At 31.5% G+C, this 19,806-nt stretch overlaps 1 protein-coding gene across 5 annotated transcripts in view; it reads left to right on the top strand.

Moving 5' to 3' along the window:
* LOC134714798 (aryl hydrocarbon receptor nuclear translocator homolog) overlaps nt 1-19,350 on the top strand; it is a 33,576-nt gene extending 14,226 nt beyond the window's left edge. For 2 of the 5 annotated variants that reach the window (XM_063576365.1, XM_063576363.1), the window contains exons 4-16: nt 416-573; nt 3,334-3,413; nt 5,060-5,152; nt 8,465-8,582; nt 9,901-9,930; nt 10,790-10,984; nt 11,541-11,724; nt 12,397-12,503; nt 12,921-13,071; nt 13,467-13,669; nt 16,293-16,486; nt 16,916-16,982; nt 17,575-19,350. In XM_063576365.1, the coding sequence (XP_063432435.1) occupies nt 416-573; nt 3,334-3,413; nt 5,060-5,152; nt 8,465-8,582; nt 9,901-9,930; nt 10,790-10,984; nt 11,541-11,724; nt 12,397-12,503; nt 12,921-13,071; nt 13,467-13,669; nt 16,293-16,486; nt 16,916-16,982; nt 17,575-17,870 (1,876 nt within the window). In that variant the 3' untranslated portion in view covers nt 17,871-19,350. Of the gene's footprint in view, nt 1-412; nt 574-596; nt 686-3,333; nt 3,414-5,059; nt 5,153-8,464; nt 8,583-9,900; nt 9,931-10,789; nt 10,985-11,540; nt 11,725-12,396; nt 12,504-12,920; nt 13,072-13,466; nt 13,670-16,292; nt 16,487-16,915; nt 16,983-17,574 lie in introns of those variants that run through there. The other 3 variants (XM_063576364.1, XM_063576362.1, XM_063576366.1) reach the window with 2 other exon arrangements.
* The last annotated feature ends 456 nt before the right edge of the window (nt 19,351-19,806 follow it).

Below are 19,806 nucleotides of genomic sequence, written 5' to 3'. Positions count from 1 at the left end.
CCCAATTTCACGGTCCACTGAACATAGAAAATGATAGTGCGAGTGGGGCATCCGTGTACTGGGGACACATTCTTGTTTAATTTAAGATAGAATAATAGGGATAATTTTATATTCTTGTGAGATTTTGTACATGCATAACAAATTGTCCTACTTTCAAATTTATGCTTAGTGATATATGATCCATTTTATTCGAAATTTTGATAAAGAAATTTATTTTGACATGAAATTATCACCAAAAATAAATTAATAAATATAAAAGAGGGGGGAAAGTAAGAAAACAGCAACCCCAAATTAGGAAATGACTAAAGATAGGAATACCCTATTAAAGCAATTTTATAATTGTCAAAAAGGGAAGTAGAAGTTTACAAGCACTAGTAAAACTATATATAAATGTGTAAATTCATGTTTTGAGTAGGGAGAGCCATTGTGAGATTGAGAGAAGAAGAAGAAACAAGATGACCTCCTACATTAATGAACTCTGTGATATGGTACCCACATGCAGTACCTTAGCTAGGAAACCAGACAAACTAACTATTCTTAGAATGGCTGTTTCTCACATGAAAACACTGAGAGGTAAGTCTAACAATCACCTGTGATCTGGTACCCACATGCAGTACCTTAGCTAGGAAACCAGACAAACTAACTATTCTTAGAATGGCTGTTTCTCACATGAAAACACAGAGAGGTAAGTCAGAAAGTCATGCCAAACCTTCTCCTATGGCCTGTTTATTGGACTTATAAAAAAGAAGATGTGGTATGATTGTCAAATAGACAACTCTCCACAAGTGACCAAATGACTAAGAAATTAACAACTTAGGTCACTATATAGCTTTCAACAATAAGCAAAGCCCATACCACATAGTCAGCTATAAATAGCCAAGAAATGACAATTGTATTACAATTCAAAAGAGAACAGTAACGGCCTTATTTACGTACAAAAAATGAACGTAAAACAAATATGAAACACATCAACAAACAACAACCACAGAATTACTGGCTCCTGACTCTGGACAGTCACATGCATGCAAAATGTGGTGTCCCAGACATTCTGCATTCTACATCAATGAACTTGACAACAATTCAGTTGATTACAGTACATGAAAATACACTTGGCACAGCACTGAATAATTCAATTATTACTACTGTAAATTCAGAAATTATTGCATGCACTTATTATTGCAATTTTGTTATTTTAAACTTGAATGTGATTTTAATTTTAACGATTTTAAGAAAAGTCATGCTTAATTCAGTTAAAATATAACAAAATGCGAGTTTTACTTATTGCTTTCACAACTCTGTCTCATTATTCGCAATAATAAAAACCTTGCAATAATTTCTGAATTAACAGTATATGAATTAAGCTCTAAAAGTGTACGTTTTTATACGACCGCAAATTTTGAAAAAATTTTCGTCGTATATTGCTATCACGTTGGCGTCGTCGTCGTCGTCGTCGTCGTCGGCGTCGTCGTCGTCGTCGTCGTCGTCGTCCGAATACTTTTAGTTTTCGCACTCTAACTTTAGTAAAAGTGAATAGAAATCTATGAAATTTTAACACAAGGTTTATGACCATAAAAGGAAGGCTGGTATTGATTTTGGGAGTTTTGGTCCCAACATTTTAGGAATTAGGGGCCAAAAAGGGCCCAAATAAGCATTTTCTTGGTTTTCGCACTATAACTTTAGTTTAAGTTAATAGAAATCTATGAAAATTTGACACAAGGTTTATAACCACAAAATAAAGGTTGGGATTGATTTTGGGAGTTTCGGTCCCAACAGTTTAGGAATTAGGGGCCAAAAAGGGACCCAAATAAGCATTTTTCTTGGTTTTCGCACCATAGCGTTAGTATAAGTAAATAGAAATCTATGAAATTTAAACACAAGGTTTATGACAATAAAAGGAAGGTTGGTATTGATTTTGGAAGTTTTGGTCCCAACAGTTAAGGAAAAAGGGGCCCCAAAGGGTCCAAAATTAAACTTTGTTTGATTTCATCAAAATTGAATAATTGGGGTTCTTTAATATGCCGAATCTAACTGTGTATGTAGATTCTTAATTTTTGGTCCCGTTTTCAAATTGGTCTACATTAAGGTCCAAAGGGTCCAAAATTAAACTTAGTTTGATTTTAACAAAAATTGAAACCTTGGGGTTCTTTGATATGCTGAATCTAAAAATGTACTTAGATTTTAGTTATTGGCCCAGTTTTCAAGTTGGCCCAAATCGGGGTCCAAAATTAAACATTGTTTGATTTCATCAAAAATTGAATTATTGGGGTTCTTTGATATGCCAAATCTAACTGTGTATGTAGATACTTAATTTTTGGTCCCGTTTTCAAATTGGTCTAAATTAAAGTGCAAAGGGTCCAAAATTAAACTAAGTTTGATTTTAACAAAAATTAAATTCTTGGGCCTCTTTGATATGCTGAATCTAAACATGTACTTAGATTTTTGATTATGGGCCCAGTTTTCAAGTTGGTCCAAATCAGGATCTAAAATTATTATATTAAGTATTGTGCAATAGCAAGTCTTTTCAATTGCACAGTATTGTGCAATGGCAAGAAATATCTAATTTCACAATATTGTGAAATAGCAATTTTTTTTTTAATTAGGAGTTATCTTTCTTTGTCCAGTATAGTAAGCAAGAAATATCTGCAAGAATTTTTTTTAATTGGAGTTATCTTTCTTTGTCCAGAATCAACTTAAATCTTTGTTATATACAATATACAATGTATATTCACTTTTTACTACCAACTGATAAATTTAAATAATCTTTACCATTCAGTGATAACAAGCAGATTTTTTACATCATGAATTTAAATGAGTAGTAATTGTTGCAAACTCCATTAGAATATTTTAATTGAAATTAGTTTTGGAATAAGGGAAAGGGGGATGTGAATAAAAAATTGGGTTAAATTTTTCTCATTTGAAATTTCATAAATAAAAAGAAAATTTCTTCAAACATTTTTTTGAGAGGATTAATATTCAACAGCATAGTGAATTGCTCTAAGAGAAAACAAAAATTTTAAGTTCATTTGAATACATTCATTCTGTGTCAGAAACCTATGCTGTGTCAACTATTTAATCACAATCCAAATTTAGAGCGGAATCCAGCTTGAATGTTGTGTCCATACTTGCCCCAACCGTTCAGGGTTCAACCTCTGCGGTCGTATAAAGCTACGCCCTGCGGAGCATCTGGTTTATATAATAGGATAGACCTATGAGTTACTCTATAGATCAGCTGATCTTAAAATAGACTGATTTTGATTATATAAATAAAGCTGGAAAAGGTTATGTTTATTTTATAATATGAGATGTAAATTTTTACTATTTATTTGTTGACAGGTACTGGTAATACAGGAACAGATGGGTCATATAAACCTTCCTTCCTCACTGATCAGGAGTTAAAACATCTTATTCTAGAGGTAACTACACTTTATTTATTATTGTTCCCAATTCTTTTCAAACGGACAGTTTTAGTTAATTTTCTTTTGGTTATGAAATAGGAATTGTTTTTAAAAAAAACCAACATGTTATAGGCCTATTTAAATGATTGAAATGCTTAAATAAGTTCAATGAAGTTAAGAGAAAAATGTAGATTACTGCTTAAGGATTAAAAAAAATATTAAAATTATAAATAAACAATGTTGATGGCTATGTAAATGATATTATAGAAAGTCAACTTATATTTCAAATGAACAAGTTTTCTGAAGTATACGTGCAATAAACGTGAAATTAAGTCTTACAAACTTGTGACGTGGAATTGACAATGAACTTCTTTATTTCCTGAATAACAGTTTTGATTAATAAATGATATATCATGATTGTCTCACTTTCTAGGTCATTTTTTTCACGATTTTAACAATGGTATTTTATTACAAATTAGGATCATCCCTAATTTCTCTGTAATATGAATATATTAACTTCACACCTGGTTCTGTTATGGCATCACATTACTATCTATAACAGAAATAATTTCTATTAATTTATCTTTTATTACACTGTAAAGTAAGAATTATTCTAAGGTTTTTGTTAATGAGACTTGTTGAGTATTACAATAATAGAAACTGGCATCCTGAAATCACAATAATGAATTTCACATTTACACCCATTCTTCAAAAATGCTCAAATTGATAATAAAAAACTTAATTCAAATGATATTTATAGAATAACTATAAATCGAAGAATTCAATATAGAAAAAACTATTCAATGAGTGACCAAACAACACATTAAATCATGAATGCGCGTAGTGCATGAGTTAATTATCAGTGTTGTTCAGTCAGGAGTTGAATATTTTTCGATATTTGAATTCTTAAATTAGTTATTCTTTTTATTACATTGGCAAATGGCTTTTTTTAAAGATTTATAATGTAAAACATGTAAGGAACTATATCTTTTTTCTACGCATTCACAATTTGTTTTGATTTCGCGTTATCTACGTCTTGACAACGCCTATTGCTGTATGACGTCAGAGAGTGAAATAACCACGTTTATTTCACATGTGAAATTATGGGTTTTTATTTAACTGGGAAATCAACGTAACTCATTGCAACCAATGTAATTATCAGTCATAATATTCAAAGAATTAACAACCTTCCCCTTTAAAAAAAAATAATGAATAGAATCTATGTGAATTGAACATTTTTTAAATGATAAAAAAAGTGTATAATCATCTAAAATCACCTTAAAGTAGATTAAATAGGTATTCAAATACGCACACAGTTAATAAGATAAAGGTGTAAATCAATGCCATTAAAATGTAATTTAAGGTGGTACCCAACACTTTGACTTAAATTAATTTGGCTCTTTTAATTTTCATAAAATTTTGACAAAGTATTTACTTCGACCCTTTGACAAAAAAATATAAAAATTTCAAAACATTTGAAACAACCATATTATCACCTTAAATACTCATAAGGAATAGATTAGAGGGAATCAAGCCTTCTTCATACTCAGATGGTTGATGAAGAAGAACATCTTAAGTTTCAACTTTTTTAGTTGTTGTTTGGTCTATGCATATCATAATAGGATTGAGAAGGAGGAATTGTAACAAGATTATTTCTACTTCAGGCAGCAGATGGATTCCTGTTTGTTGTTCAATGTGATACGGGGAGAATAATCTATGTGTCTGACTCCGTGACACCAGTGCTTCATCAATCTATGGTAAGTTAGAGGTTGTTAGTCTTCACTTAAGAAAGTTGGCTTTTTATTTATTTTCACCTAATAATAGATTTAATTTTGATTTTATTGACCGATTTGACATTGAGAAACATTTCATTTAAAAAAAAAGTGTTTATACATCATGGATACTGCCATCAGATTTAAAGCATTATTATGCTGTGACGGACAATCTTCTCTCTCTGAATGAATACCCTTTGTCCTTTAACATCCATCATTAAAATCACAGTTCAGCAATATTTAGGTCTTCTTGAGCTACATTTTATACTTGATTGACTTTAGTAATTTGCAGCTATTTCTATGTGGTGACATTAATCAGTTCAAATTATGTGTGTCTGTCATTAAAAACAGTTTTACCAGTACAACCTCCAAGCAAGGTGAATTAATTGATGAGAAAGTAAAAAGAGAAGAAAAAAAAAGTTGAAAAATCGTATAATTCTGTGATGATGACTTGTGAATTGATGACAACGATGACGTTCCGCGTCAGTAATAATAATATTCTCATGCCTTGATAGAGTATTATTATTACTGACGCGGAACGTCATCGTTGTCATCATCACAGAATTATACGATTTTTCAAACTTTTTTTCTTTCTTCTCTTTTTACTTTCTCTCCACTTTGTTTACCTAGGAAAACTAATATTATATTGTATTATAAACTGTTTGTTTCATATGCATGTCCATTATATTATACTATTATTGAAACTTTATATTGTATTATGGAGAAGACTTCATAAGTATGATTTACTTGTGTCTAATCCATTTTGCTTTAATTCAGCAAATAAAATATATTTAAACTAAGCTAATTGGTGCAAATTGTAAATTTTAGTCATATTCATTATCACACATATGATTTTATGTGTTGCAATCGAAGGATTTTATTGCTAGTTCAATTTACACATATGAATTCTGATTGTAGTACACATTTAATCTACTTACCTGTAATTTTTAAAGGCAGTGCTTTAAGGCCTGACTTTTAAGTCATGAGGTTCATCTTTTCATACGCAATCTTTGCAGGGGGTCTTTTGGCCAGAAATAGATCCGGAAATGTTCGAATTTCTCCTCTTCTTTTTATGGTATAATATGGTTTTTGTTTCTTTCATTTACTTTGGGGACTAAAGAAACGATCAGTGTGTATTGTTCGTTTTTTAGAACTTGTTATTAGTGTGTATTTTGCATTATAAGCAGTCAACCTGACTACAAACTATCATTATGTGTATTCCGTGTGGAAAGAGGTCGGGTCAATTTCGAGTGTTATCTGACATCTAAAGATTCTTTAATTAGTTCAGACGTTGATATAACAATGAAAAGTCGACTGAACATGATTAATATTGCATCTTCTATAATTCAAAGCGGAATTCGGTTTATGAACGAGAAACCGTAAAGCGTTTTCAATTTCGGTTCTAGTTATGTATGTTGTCCACGTTTTATCCTGGTTCCCGGTACTACGTTCCGGGTATTAGCTATTTGATATATGTGATGTGTAACATTACGATCGGGTACCAGCCAATCTACGTGTGTACATGATTTCCCGCTAAAATGACACTTCCGGCAAATGACGGATAAAACCTAATCGACGATCCCGGGTCAATGGACAAAGCCAATGCAATGTTACGCGACTCGGGTTCGCATACTTATTTGATTTATTTTGGTAATCGATCTATTTCCTGTATCATGTAATATTTATCGTCATGAACATTGATGTTTTTACTTGCTGAACATTTGTTTCTCTTACATAAATTAAACATCTCTATACGTTTTGAAATTAATTTTATGTTTTTGTTGGATTTGAACTTTGTCTTGTGTATTTTTGTACTTGTCCACGGGCAACCAAGCCAAAAATAATTACTTGTCCGGTTGTTCAAATGTACGAGTCGGGCATAGCATTTCCACACCCCTGGTTATAAAACTTTTTTTTCAGGGCACAAACCCACTTTAAAGAGACTTGTCTACTGCCATACCCATCCTATTTTCATGCACCATTTGCAAGCAAGAGACTGAATGGTTTGCAAAATTAAAAATCAGGACGGTGTCCAATTAAAACAAAAGAACTAAACTGGATGAATATTGTAGTAGAAATGGGTCTACCTGGTAGGTGTCATATGACCTTGACCTCATTTTCATGGTTCAGTGGTTTAAGTTAAGTTCTTGAGTTTTGGCCTTTTTTTCTAATACTTTATGCAATAGGTCAACTATATTTGGTGTATGGAAATATTTCATAATTTACATGTCAGTCGCACAGGTTTTATTTGACCTTGATCTTATTTTTTACGGTTCATTGCTCAGTGTTAAGCTTTTGTGTTTTGGTCTGTTTTTCTTAAACTATAAGCAATTAGTCAATATTATTTGTTGTATGGAAGAATTGTAAGCTGTACATGCCTACCTGGCATGGTTTATCTGACCTTGACCTCATTTTCATGGTTCAAAGGTCAATGTTTAGTTTTCTTGGTTTATGTTAAGATTATGTGACAGTTGTAATAACGCTTTTTTATTAGGACTATCAACAGAATATCAATGATTAGTAAAGAAGGCGAGACATTCCAGTGTGTGCACTCTTGTTTTTAAAGTGGGGCGAGTTAGTGAAAAAGTGGGGCGATTGGTCATGGATTCCCTTCAAATATATTCCAATGTGGTTTTTGGCTTCTTCGTGCATTAACAAGCTCATAGCCATTGTTGAATTAATTGTTTTCCTTAAAATAGTCAACAAAATTGCTCTCACAAAATTTCCATTTGGGAGCCTTGAGCTCGATGGGGGAAATACTCTGCAAATACTGACAGTTGACAGGTATGGTCATCAAAAAAGTTGACATGTTACTATGTACATTTACCATTATGTTACTTGATGTCCTTGCTATACACACAGTACAGAGACTAGTCAATCTTTGTGAACTATTTTTTATGGGAGTCATAAAATATGTGTATACAATCAATAATTAAAAATAGTCTATTTATATTGAAAAGGAAAAGTTCTTATATGTCTAAAGAAGAGGGACGAAAGACACCAAAGGGACAGTCAAACTCATAAATTTAAAGCAAACTGACAAGGCCATGGCTAAAAATGCATTTCATGGGAGGCACAGAAAATATACTGTAAACAGTAGACTAGATATAGGTGAACTAGGTACAAAAGAACTCTAAATCTTAAATTCTACAAACCACCTCTGTTCTATGGAAGATAATGAGATAACTGGACTAGAAATACACACAACCTGTAATTAACTGCCTTTACAGCGCTTTCGCGCTTTGATTGTGTTATTCTTTAGAATATAAACAATTATCATATATATTATTTGTTTAGAATGAATGGTTTGGAAACTGTGTCTATGAATTGATCCATCCAGATGATATAGACAAAGTAAGAGAACAGCTATCCACAACAGAATCTCAAAACACAGGAAGAATTCTAGATTTAAAAAGTAGGTAGAAATTAATAAAGAAATAATTTTAAAACACATTTAACACAGAGCAGAAAAACATACCCATCTTCAGCTGAAGCCTTTATCAAACATTTAAATGTTCCTACTAAATATTGGTTACCTAATTTTCTTGGCATTAATCCTTCAAATTTCATACAGTCATTCTGTTTTACAAAAGCCTCTTTTTAAAGGTTGAACAGGGATATACCAACGTTTACCTTCTGACTATTTCTGGTCTTTGGTATATAGTTGTCTTATTTACAAGCATACTACATCTCCATATTCAGTTTTAGATACTTTTAATAATGCAGATATGTCTTGCCATTAACTGAACTATCTTTTTTGTGACTTTTATCACAGTAGGTCCAAGGACACAGTTATCTTCCTTTGGTTTTTGTTGTCTATGAATATAGTCTCTAGTGTAAACAGTGTATAACTTGCATGTTTTATTTGATACACTTTCCCAATTTATTTCTTGATATTAAATGCATGAAATATTAAGTAGGGGGATGTAATTACATGTTTAAAAAAATTGGGTGCTGAATCTTTATGTTAAGTAGTGATTTGGTCTAGTTCAAAAAGGTCAAATTTTATCACATCTGAAGCTGTTAAACTGAATTTGACACCCCCTTAACACAGAATTGTCAATATGTTGAGTTAGAGCTGGTAGAAGTTTCTATAATTTTGATATTATTTGTCTCACTGGTAGTACACTACACTGTAAAAATCTTTTTGTGAAAGAGCAGGTGCGATTTTTTATTTTAAATTTATTGTCTAAAAGAAATGCACTACAAAATAACTGTGTTCTCGGGCCATTATAAAAGGAAGTAATACATTACAGAAAAATGTGTTTTTTTGTACAGATTTATATTAGATCATTTCTTAACTGGATTTTTGAAAGAAAAATCGGTTATTAATTTGGGGATAACAAAACAGTGTCCATTCACATGAAAACGCTTTGACAAAACCTTTTCAAATTTATTTATGTTGTTCCCTGTGACTTGGGTTCAATTTTCACATGTTGAGGTTTAGAATTTTCAGTAACAAAAATATTTTTTATTTCAACTTCATACGATTGTTGATCTGTTGCATTTGAATGAAACAAAAGTTTTAGCAATATGCAGGTCAATAGAATACACATAAAAACTAACTAAAAGTGTGGTATTTTTTACACATTTTAGTTGTATATATTAGTTTTTATCCCCTCAGCATAACCTTTGTGTAATTACATCTAAGAAAAGTTGTGTTTGCTTTTCTCTATATACTAGATTTTAAACTTGAATGTAAGCTTATGATATAACTTTCTTATGTTTTTCAGCTGGAACAGTTAAAAAAGACAGTCATCAAAGTAAGTCCTTATATCTTATAATCTAATATAGTAAATACAAATTACAATCATCAAAGTTTGTCTATGTATATCTAATATATAAAAGAGACAGGTTCACCTTGTCTTGTCCTCATTACCAGGATCAATTTTCAACATAAAGTGGTTGTGATAAGATCTGTTTCTCATATTATAAGCATAAGGTCAAGCATATTTATTGAAGGAGTGATTTGATTATGTGCATGTCCAGCTGGAAAGTGTCACATAGTCTTCATTTTCATGGTTCATTGGTCAGAATTTATCTGCAGAATGTTTTTTTTGTCATTTCAGCATTCATTAATTGTGTATAGAATTCTTGTGTTCTCCCAACAAATTCTATATAACATTCTTAATATCATCTTGTTTCCATAAATTATGGCAACCCATTCATAACACAATCTATGAAAAAATAATATTACTTTTAAAAAAGCATTCAATTCAAGCAAAATGAGATTGCATTATTTTGATGCTAAAAGACTGAGAGAGGTATGATGATAGAACTAAGAATTCATTTATTATTTCAGCCTCTATTACACTATGTATGGGATCCAGGAGAGGTTTTACTGTAAAGTGTATTTATTATTTCAGGGTCTATCAGACTATGTATGGGATCCAGGAGAGGTTTTACTGTAAAGTGTATTTATTATTTCAGGGTCTATCAGACTATGTATGGTGTCCAGGAGAGGTTTTACTGTAAAGTGTATTTATTATTTCAGCGTCTATCAGACGATGTATTGGGTCCAGGAGAGGTTTTACTGTATAGTGTATTTATTATTTCAGCGTCTATCAGACTATTTATGGGATCCAGGAGAGGTTTTACTGTATTGTGTATTTATTATTTCAGCGTCTATCAGACTTTGTATGGGGTCCAGGAGAGGTTTTATATGTAGAATGAAGATGGGTAATGTCCAGGTTGATCCAATGACAGCTAATCATTCCTTACGTGTCCGTCAGCGTAACACCATTGGGCCTTCTAATGATGGGAACCATTACACTGTTGTACATGTCACTGGGTATATAAAGAACTGGCCTCCTGCAGGTAATGTACTAATGTATTAGGGAAGTCATTTGGAAATATAGATAAGAATTTTTAGATTATTGCTCAAATACTCTATACTTTTGGTTTGAAATTAATACTTGTGGTTTGTAATTTGAAAAGCTTTTATTGTTTATGACCCAAGTGTTTGATATGTAAAGGAAATCTATTTTTTACAAATATGCAAAACTCGGGGAAACCAAATATCTAGGGAGAGTAGTAGGTTCAATTTTGGCATAAATCATTATTATTATTTTTCTGAGTCAACAACAAATGGAAGTTTTTAACGACCTTAACTGGCTATACAGCCCTTGCACGGTCGGCTTTTCTGATGCAAAATTACAAAGTTTAATTTATATGGCCCTTCTACTTTTAACTAAAACAGATTAAAATTCTCCAAATGTTTACTAAAGAGAAGTGTCTTTCTTTGATAAATATATACAGTATAAGAGGAGTTGCTTACACAAAATGAATATTTCCTTTGTCTGAATATTACTGGCTATAGGTTTATAAAGTTGTCGCCAATGTTTAACAGTATTTATTTCATTTTACTAAACAGGTGTACAGATTGATAGAGATCCTGATGAGAATTCTGGTCCCGGCAGCCATTGTTGTTTGGTTGCCATTGGTAGACTGCAGGTGACTAGTGCACCTAACTGTAATGATTTAATGGGAGCTAACAATGCCACAGAGTTTGTTTCCAGGCACAGTATAGAGGGGAAATTTACTTTTGTAGATCAGAGGTAAGAGATTCAATGAGATTAATGTAATTCAGGGTTTCTGCTGGCGGTCGCCATTTTCGCAACATGCGAATAATAATTCTGACGATAAAAATTCGTCATTTGGCAAAAGAAATATATTGTTTTGGTGAAAAATATATTGTTTTGGCGAAAGAGGTGTCGAAAAAAATAATTGAGCCAGGGGAAACCCTGATGTAATTGTTTAAAAAAGAAAAAAAGAAAGTTTCACAAAATTATATGTCAATTCCTGTTATATTGAACATAATTGGTGTATGATGTGTAGTTTCATTCATTGTAAATTTTTGTGAGTCTTATAATTTTAAATGAGTGAAAAAGTTTTTGGAGAAGGATTGTTGTAAAGTGCATGAATATGTTTATTCCATTTTCTTTACTTATTTAGGCAACTTATTAATAGATATTATGCCTACGTGTTAATGGTGAGATGAACCACTTCAATTTTAATGGAAAAAGAAAAATAAACCTCTAGGCTAATGCCGCTACAAGGCAGCACTCGCACCCGCAAAGTGGAAAGGGATTAATATAAGTTGTAAAACTTGTTTCCCAATCCACTATAAACAAATATGTTTAAACTAAACCTCTTCAATTTTAAATATACACACTCAATTTAAAAATCCTGAATTTTAACTAAAAGTTATACATTATCCTTGTTTCCAGGGTTACAGCTTTACTTGGTTATCAACCACAGGAATTGCTAGGAAAATCAGCTTTTGATTTTTATCACCCAGAAGATAAAACTCACATGAAAGATACTTTTGAACAAGGTAAATTAATCTTAAATTGAGACAGACTACTTGGGTTAATTTTGAGCATATAGGAAAAACCATTTCAGATTGGTTTTATTAAACTGAAATAGATAATAGTAATCATGAGTTACTTTAAAACTCTTGGGTTATTATCATAAACTGTAAACTCTACTATTCTTCATAGAAAATGAAAGATTTGTTTATATTTTATTCCCGTATTTTTCATATACATAGAACTTAGAAATTTGTCTAATATACCCCTTTTAAAATGTAAATTTGAAAAATAAATTTCTTCAATTTGTATTCATATTCCATAAAAATATATTTTATTACAGTGCTAAAGTTGAAAGGTCAAGTAATGTCTATAATGATATTTATATTTCAGTGTTAAAGTTGAAAGGTCAAGTAATGTCTATAATGATATTTATATTACAGTGTTAAAGTTGAAAGGTCAAGTAATGTCTATAATGTACAGATTTAGGGCTGCCAATAATGACTGGGTATGGCTGAGGACCAGTAGCTTTAGTTTCCAGAACCCTTATACTGATGAAGTAGAGTACATTGTTTGTACTAATACATCAGCAAAGTAGGTTTTCTATAATGCATTCATTTATTAGTGCCAATCTTGACAACCCTTATCAATTTTATACAAAAAAAATGTCATTTCTGTATAGGTTGTAAGTTTTTCTCAAAATTATACCCCTTCTCTTAGAGAGGGGGCTATATTGCATTACAAGAAATTTCTCAATGAAAAATATACTCAGATATTCAAGCTACAAAATATATAACAATATTTTTTAAGAGAATTATATCTGTTCTAAACTGTCCATTGTGTTATTGTCAAAGTAACATGTAAAATTGGAGTTATCTTCCTTTGTCTATTTTTTTCTGTTCACAATGCTAAGAAAAACAAATTTATTCACTTAGTGCTAACACCCCCTTAAGTATATGTATTGACCAAGTTTTCTATTTGTTTAATAGGACAGCTCAACAAGGTTCAGCGGGCCCTCAGTCAGGAATACCAAATCCAGCTGATCAGGCACAAGATCCACAGATAAATACATTTAGTAATCCACCTCGTCCATTACCTACAGACAATCTGGGAATGACATCCTCATCAAAGGCTGACTACACTAATCAGTATAGTCATCCAGAGGCTGGGGGATATCCATCAGTTCTCACAAGTAAGTACACATTTCTAGCTAAATGTTCATTTCGACAACGAGATAATACAAAATTCAGAACTTACGCTTTATGAAATCATCAATGTATGTGAGCACTGACAATATGGAAAACTGTCTTTTAGGCATTTTGGTGAATTTTCAAATAGCATTTTGAAAAAACAGAACTAAGAAACTAATGTACCATAATGTGTATTTATATGAAATTCAACTCTATACTTTTAACTGGAGGTTAAGCAACCAACATCAACCTATCTAATACTAGCATCTAGACTCTTTTTCTCTAAATCAACCTCAAATAGATATAAGAAGACAACTCTCCATCCACAGTTTGTAAAAGAAAAACCATTATAGGTCAAAGTAAGGTCTTAACCACGGAGCCTTGGCTCACACCGAACAGCAAGCTATAAATGGCCTAAAAATAACTAGTGTAAAACCATTCAAACATTAAAACCAAATCTATTCAAAATTTAAGAAACAAGAAACACTTATGAACCACATCAACAAACAACAACTACTGAACATCAAATGTCCAGTTAGTTTAACTTTTTATACGACCGCAAATTTTGAAAAAATTTTCGTCGTATATTGCTATCACGTTGGCGTCGTCGTCGTCGTCGTCGTCGTCGTCGTCGTCGTCGTCCGAATACTTTTAGTTTTCGCACTCTAACTTTAGTAAAAGTGAATAGAAATCTATGAAATTTAAACACAAGGTTTATGACCATAAAAGGAAGGCTGGTATTGATTTTGGGAGTTTTGGTCCCAACATTTTAGGAATTAGGGGCCAAAAAGGGCCCAAATAAGCATTTTCTTGGTTTTCGCACTATAACTTTAGGTTAAGTTAATAGAAATCTATGAAATTTTGACACAAGGTTTATGACCACAAAAGAAAGGTTGGGATTGATTTTGGGAGTTTTGGTTTCAACAGTTTAAGAATTAGGGGCCAAAAAAGGGCCCAAATAAGCATTATTCTTGGTTTTCGCACAATAACTTTAGTTAAAGTAAATAGAAATCAATGAAATTTATACACAATGTTTATGACCACAAAAGGAAGGTTGGTATTGAATTTGGGAGTTTTGGTCCCAACAGTTTAGGAATTAGGGGCCAAAAAGGGACCAAAATAAGCATTTTTCTTGGTTTTCGCACCATAGCGTTAGTATAAGTAAATAGAAATCTATGAAATTTAAACACAAGGTTTATGACTATAAAAGGAAGGTTGGTATTGATTTTGGGAGATTTGGTCCCAACAGTTAAGGAAAAAGGGGCCCAAAGGGTCCAAAATTAAACTTTGTTTGATTTCATCAAAATTGAATAATTGGGGTTCTTTAATATGCCGAATCTAACTGTGTATGTAGATTCTTAGTTTTTGGTCCCGTTTTCAAATTGGTCTACATTAAGGTCCAAAGGGTCCAAAATTAAACTTAGTTTGATTTTAACAAAAATTGAAACCTTGGGGTTCTTTGATATGCTGAATCTAAAAATGTACTTAGATTTTTGATTATTGGCCCAGTTTTCAAGTTGGCCCAAATCGAGGTCCAAAATTAAACATTGTTTGATTTCATCAAAAATTGAATAATTGGGGTTCTTTGATATGCCAAATCTAATTGTGTATGTAGATTCTTAATTTTTGGTCCTGTTTTAAAATTGGTCTAAATTAAAGTGCAAAGGGTCCAAAATTAAACTAAGTTTGATTTTAACAAAAATTAAATTCTTGGGCCTCTTTGATATGCTGAATCTAAACATGTACTTAGATTTTTGATTATGGGCCCAGTTTTCAAGTTGGTCCAAATCAGGATCTAAAATTATTATATTAAGTATTGTGCAATAGCAAGTCTTTTCAATTGCACAGTATTGTGCAATGGCAAGAAATATCTAATTTCACAATATTGTGAAATAGCAATTTTTTTTTTAATTAAGAGTTATCTTTCTTTGTCCAGTATAGTAAGCAAGAAATATCTGCAAGAATTTTTTTTAATTGGAGTTATCTTTCTTTGTCCAGAATCAACTTAAATCTTTGTTATATACAATATACAATGTTTATTCACTTTTTACTACCAACTGATAAATTTAAATAATCTTTACCATTCAGTGATAACAAGCAGTTTTTTTACATCTTAATATTTTATGATGTATTTAAATGAGTAGTAATTGTTGCAAACTCCATTAGAATATTTTAATTGAAATTAGTTTTGGAATAAGGGAAAGGGGGATGTGATTAAAAAATTGGGTTCAATTTTTCTCATTTGAAATTTCATAAATAAAAAGAAAATTTCTTCAAACATTTTTTTGAGAGGATTCATAATCAACAGCAAAGTGAATTGCTCTAAGAGAAAACAAAAAATTTAAGTTCATTTGAATACATTCATTCTGTGTCAGAAACCTATGCTGTGTCAACTATTTAATCACAATCCAAATTTAGAGCGGAATCCAGCTTGAATGTTGTGTCCATACTTGCCCCAACCTTTCAGGGTTCAACCTCTGCGGTCGTATAAAGCTACGCCCTGCGGAGCATCTGGTTTTCCATTGATAAGCACTTGTTGTTAAGGACTGATGGTCCAAGTGAATTAGTATTCTATTTATACTCTGATAAGAAGATAATCACATGACACATTGTAATCTTTTACAGGTACCAGACAGGTTGGACAGGACATGTATGGGTTTAACTCATCTGCACAGATGAAATACCCCTCTCCTAATGTGTCTGCCTCCATGTCAATGCCACAATCTGCCTCAGGGAGAGGAGGAGGTATGTCACATCTCAGAAGAAGTCCAAACCCAGAGAGTAGATGGCAAAACCAGGCAGGATTCTCACAAAATCAGGTTTGTATACCGACACAATTAGAAATTGATTGAAAATGAGATAGGCCCTTTCTTGAATTATTCAATTTTAGATATATAAAAAAAAATTAAAAGCAAGTTTTCAAACCAATGAACTATATGTATTTCAGCAAAGCTGCTTTTAACACAATAAGACGGTATAAGTCTGGTTTATTTACAAGAATTTTTATTGTATATTTTAAGAAATGGAGATCTTTAGTTTAAAAAATTATGTTGGTTACTTTCAGGGCAGTTAGATGCTTTAGAAGATATAATCTTGAAATTGAATTCACTTTATAAAATTACATATTTTTGTTTATATCATATAAAAATATACACAATTTACTTGAATAACTTTTTACTATACATGATACAGAATTCTATATGTTACAAATATCTATAATTTAATTTATGACGTACGTTTTATAACAGGCAGCAGATTATACCAACAATTCACAGTCAGGATTTTCTCAGATAAGTCCCAACAGTTCATCTCCAGGTAAATAACATATATATCATGTTATGACAGAAATCTTCCCTAATAATAAAGAATATTATTGTTCATTGATATGCTAAAAAATAACATAAATTATAAAATGTGTCTTCATTACAAATGAAAAAAATGTTGATAGTCTTCAACTTAAAAGTATCAAGCTTGATACCCAATACATCAAATTATTTGCTTGAATAGAATCCAAAAATTGATTGACAAACTTTGTTTAATGTACAATGATTTGTAGAATCATCTAAAAAAAGAAAGAAGCCACACAGGCTCTAAATAAAATATAAAATCATTCACTTCCATAAAACTCAAGAAAAAATTGACAAAAATTTTCCTTGTACAGTGAGTGACTGTTGTCAAATTTTAAACAATATGTAAACAGTAAGTAGCTGCAAAGCAGATCTACAAATTGCGTACACACTGCAACTCAATGTTATCAAACTGCAGACCTTACATAATATCAGTTGCTTTTATAGAAACCAAGAAAACCTTGACAAAAGTCTACTACACAACGTCTTTCAAACAAATACCGGTATATATATTATTTTTAAAATTTATTGTCTCAAAACTGGCTATTTTGTTATTTCAGCTGGTGCCCCTACTTACACCCAACTAGGAAGTAACCAGACAGCACCAAATTCACAACCTAATTCTTTCTCTCATTCCTCCGCTGGTGGATCTGGACCAGTTATATGGCCACCTGCTTCTCATTGGCAGGGAGGTGGAGCAGACGTGTCACAGCAGCAGACACAACCTCAACAGCAGACGACACCACAACAGCAGCAGCAGCAGACAGAAGAATTCAGTGACATGTTACAAATGTTACAACAGCCTGGGGGACCAGAATTCAGTGACTTTACAATGTTTAATCCTCTAGGTGATTAAAATACTAAATTTTGGTCTGAATGTTTGTGTATGTGCCATTGTTGAACTACATAGATGCTTGCCTGAAAGTTTAGGGATACAGTTTCAATCACAATTCTATTAAACAAGCATTTATATTCAGTACAATGATAAGACAACTCTGTATGAGTTTATTTAATGTTTATATTGCATAGGTTTTACATGCAACTGGAAGACATACAAAATATTGTGATATTCATAATTGATTATAATGTCTTATGTCAAATGTAGTGTATTTTCTTTTACTTTTAAAAATATTGATTATAAAATACACTTATTTATCAATTACTATAGTGTCTGTATTTTTTAGGACAGTACTTGTTGTTTTCTGTTTTCACTCAAAACTCCTTGACAAAAGTTGAATTCATTCAAATGACCTACAAGAAAATATCTAGAAAATTAGAAAGATATATATTTTATGATAATATCCAATGAAAACGGAACACAGGGTAAAACTTAATACAGTAATGCTAATTTGTTTCTTAATTGTTATTCATATATGTTATTGCTTATAAGATACAATGACTTAATTGTCCTGTACAAATACTGTAAAATATTTAGCTCATATAATTTTAAGAACTGGAACAGTTATGATTGGTGTTTTAGCCCTAATTTGACCAAACTGATTCAGAATATCTGCATCATTGCATTGTAAAAAGAGATTAATTTGATAGTATTGAGAGATGACATACCTTAATAGCTAAACAGCATCTCTCATATAAGTGAATCTAACAAAGCAGTAAGCGGGATCTAGGATTGGAACCCCCCCCCCCCAAATGAGACCCCCATAAAAGAAGAAGAAGAAAAATTGTTTGAACTTCAGCTTATCATCAGGGTTATATATGTCGGAGAAGTTGAGACTTCAGGCATGGCAAAATTTATGGGAGGGTTGGATGCCACATTATATTTTTGTCTTTTGGGTGACAGTGGTAGAAGCATTTTCAGTTCATAGGAAATTAAAAATTAAGGGTGGTGGGGTATGAAAAAAGTTTTGTCCAACCCAACCTCCTCTTACATTTGCCCGGAATAGGGTTCAAAGCATGCAGTGGTTAAACATGTGAAGTATGAATGATGAGCATGCCCATAGGTTCACTTACCTTAGATCTTTTGTCCATCATTGTAAATTCAACTTTTTATATTGGTATTTATATTTATACTTGTAAAATTCCATTGCACACTTTACTTAGGATAAGATTCATATTTTGCAATTAAAAAGTCGAACATTCATCGCTACTTTCACAGTATGAGTTTAATAATGACATGTTGCAAACTGTTTATATCTTGTTATTGTCTGAAAGTTAACATTGTTTTTGATGGATGAACATTTATCATATTTTAACAAATTTTAAAGTCATAGTTTTAATCATTGAAATTATTATTTTAACTGTTTTATATCAGCTTTATTAGAACCTGTTTGTTATATGTAAATGTTTGTTGTAGTAATAAAAATATGTGCAATTAGGTTTCATAATATTATTTCATTGAAATATTTAATCATTAGTGATGTAAACATGGTATGTTACTTGCTTATCTTATCACAAAAAAAGAAAAGTTTTTATAGCAATGTTTTACTTATCTAACAAGAATATTTATATATTGTCTTGCATTCAACAAGTTCATGTCATTTCATGTACCAAGTCAGGAATATGACAGTTCTTGTGTATTCATTTTTGATGCGTTTTGTTATTTGATTTTGCCATGTGATTATATGGACTTTCCGTATTGATTTTGCTCTGAGTTCAGTATTTTTGTGATTTTACTTTTTCATATAAGACTACAGTTAAAGTTAATCTACTTTTTTCATACATGTATTTTTTCTGTATCTCAAAAACTATGGTTTAGAAGATAAACCTTCAGGACTTAGATGTTACATTTAGATTTACAATTTTTGCATATTGCAATGTATAATTTTTTAATT

The sequence above is a fragment of the Mytilus trossulus genome, chromosome 4, assembly GCF_036588685.1.
Source record: "Mytilus trossulus isolate FHL-02 chromosome 4, PNRI_Mtr1.1.1.hap1, whole genome shotgun sequence".
NCBI classification, from domain to species: Eukaryota; Metazoa; Mollusca; class Bivalvia; order Mytilida; family Mytilidae; genus Mytilus; species Mytilus trossulus.
Note: the sequence above shows the minus strand (reverse complement) of the source record. Positions and strands in the feature narration are given on the sequence as shown.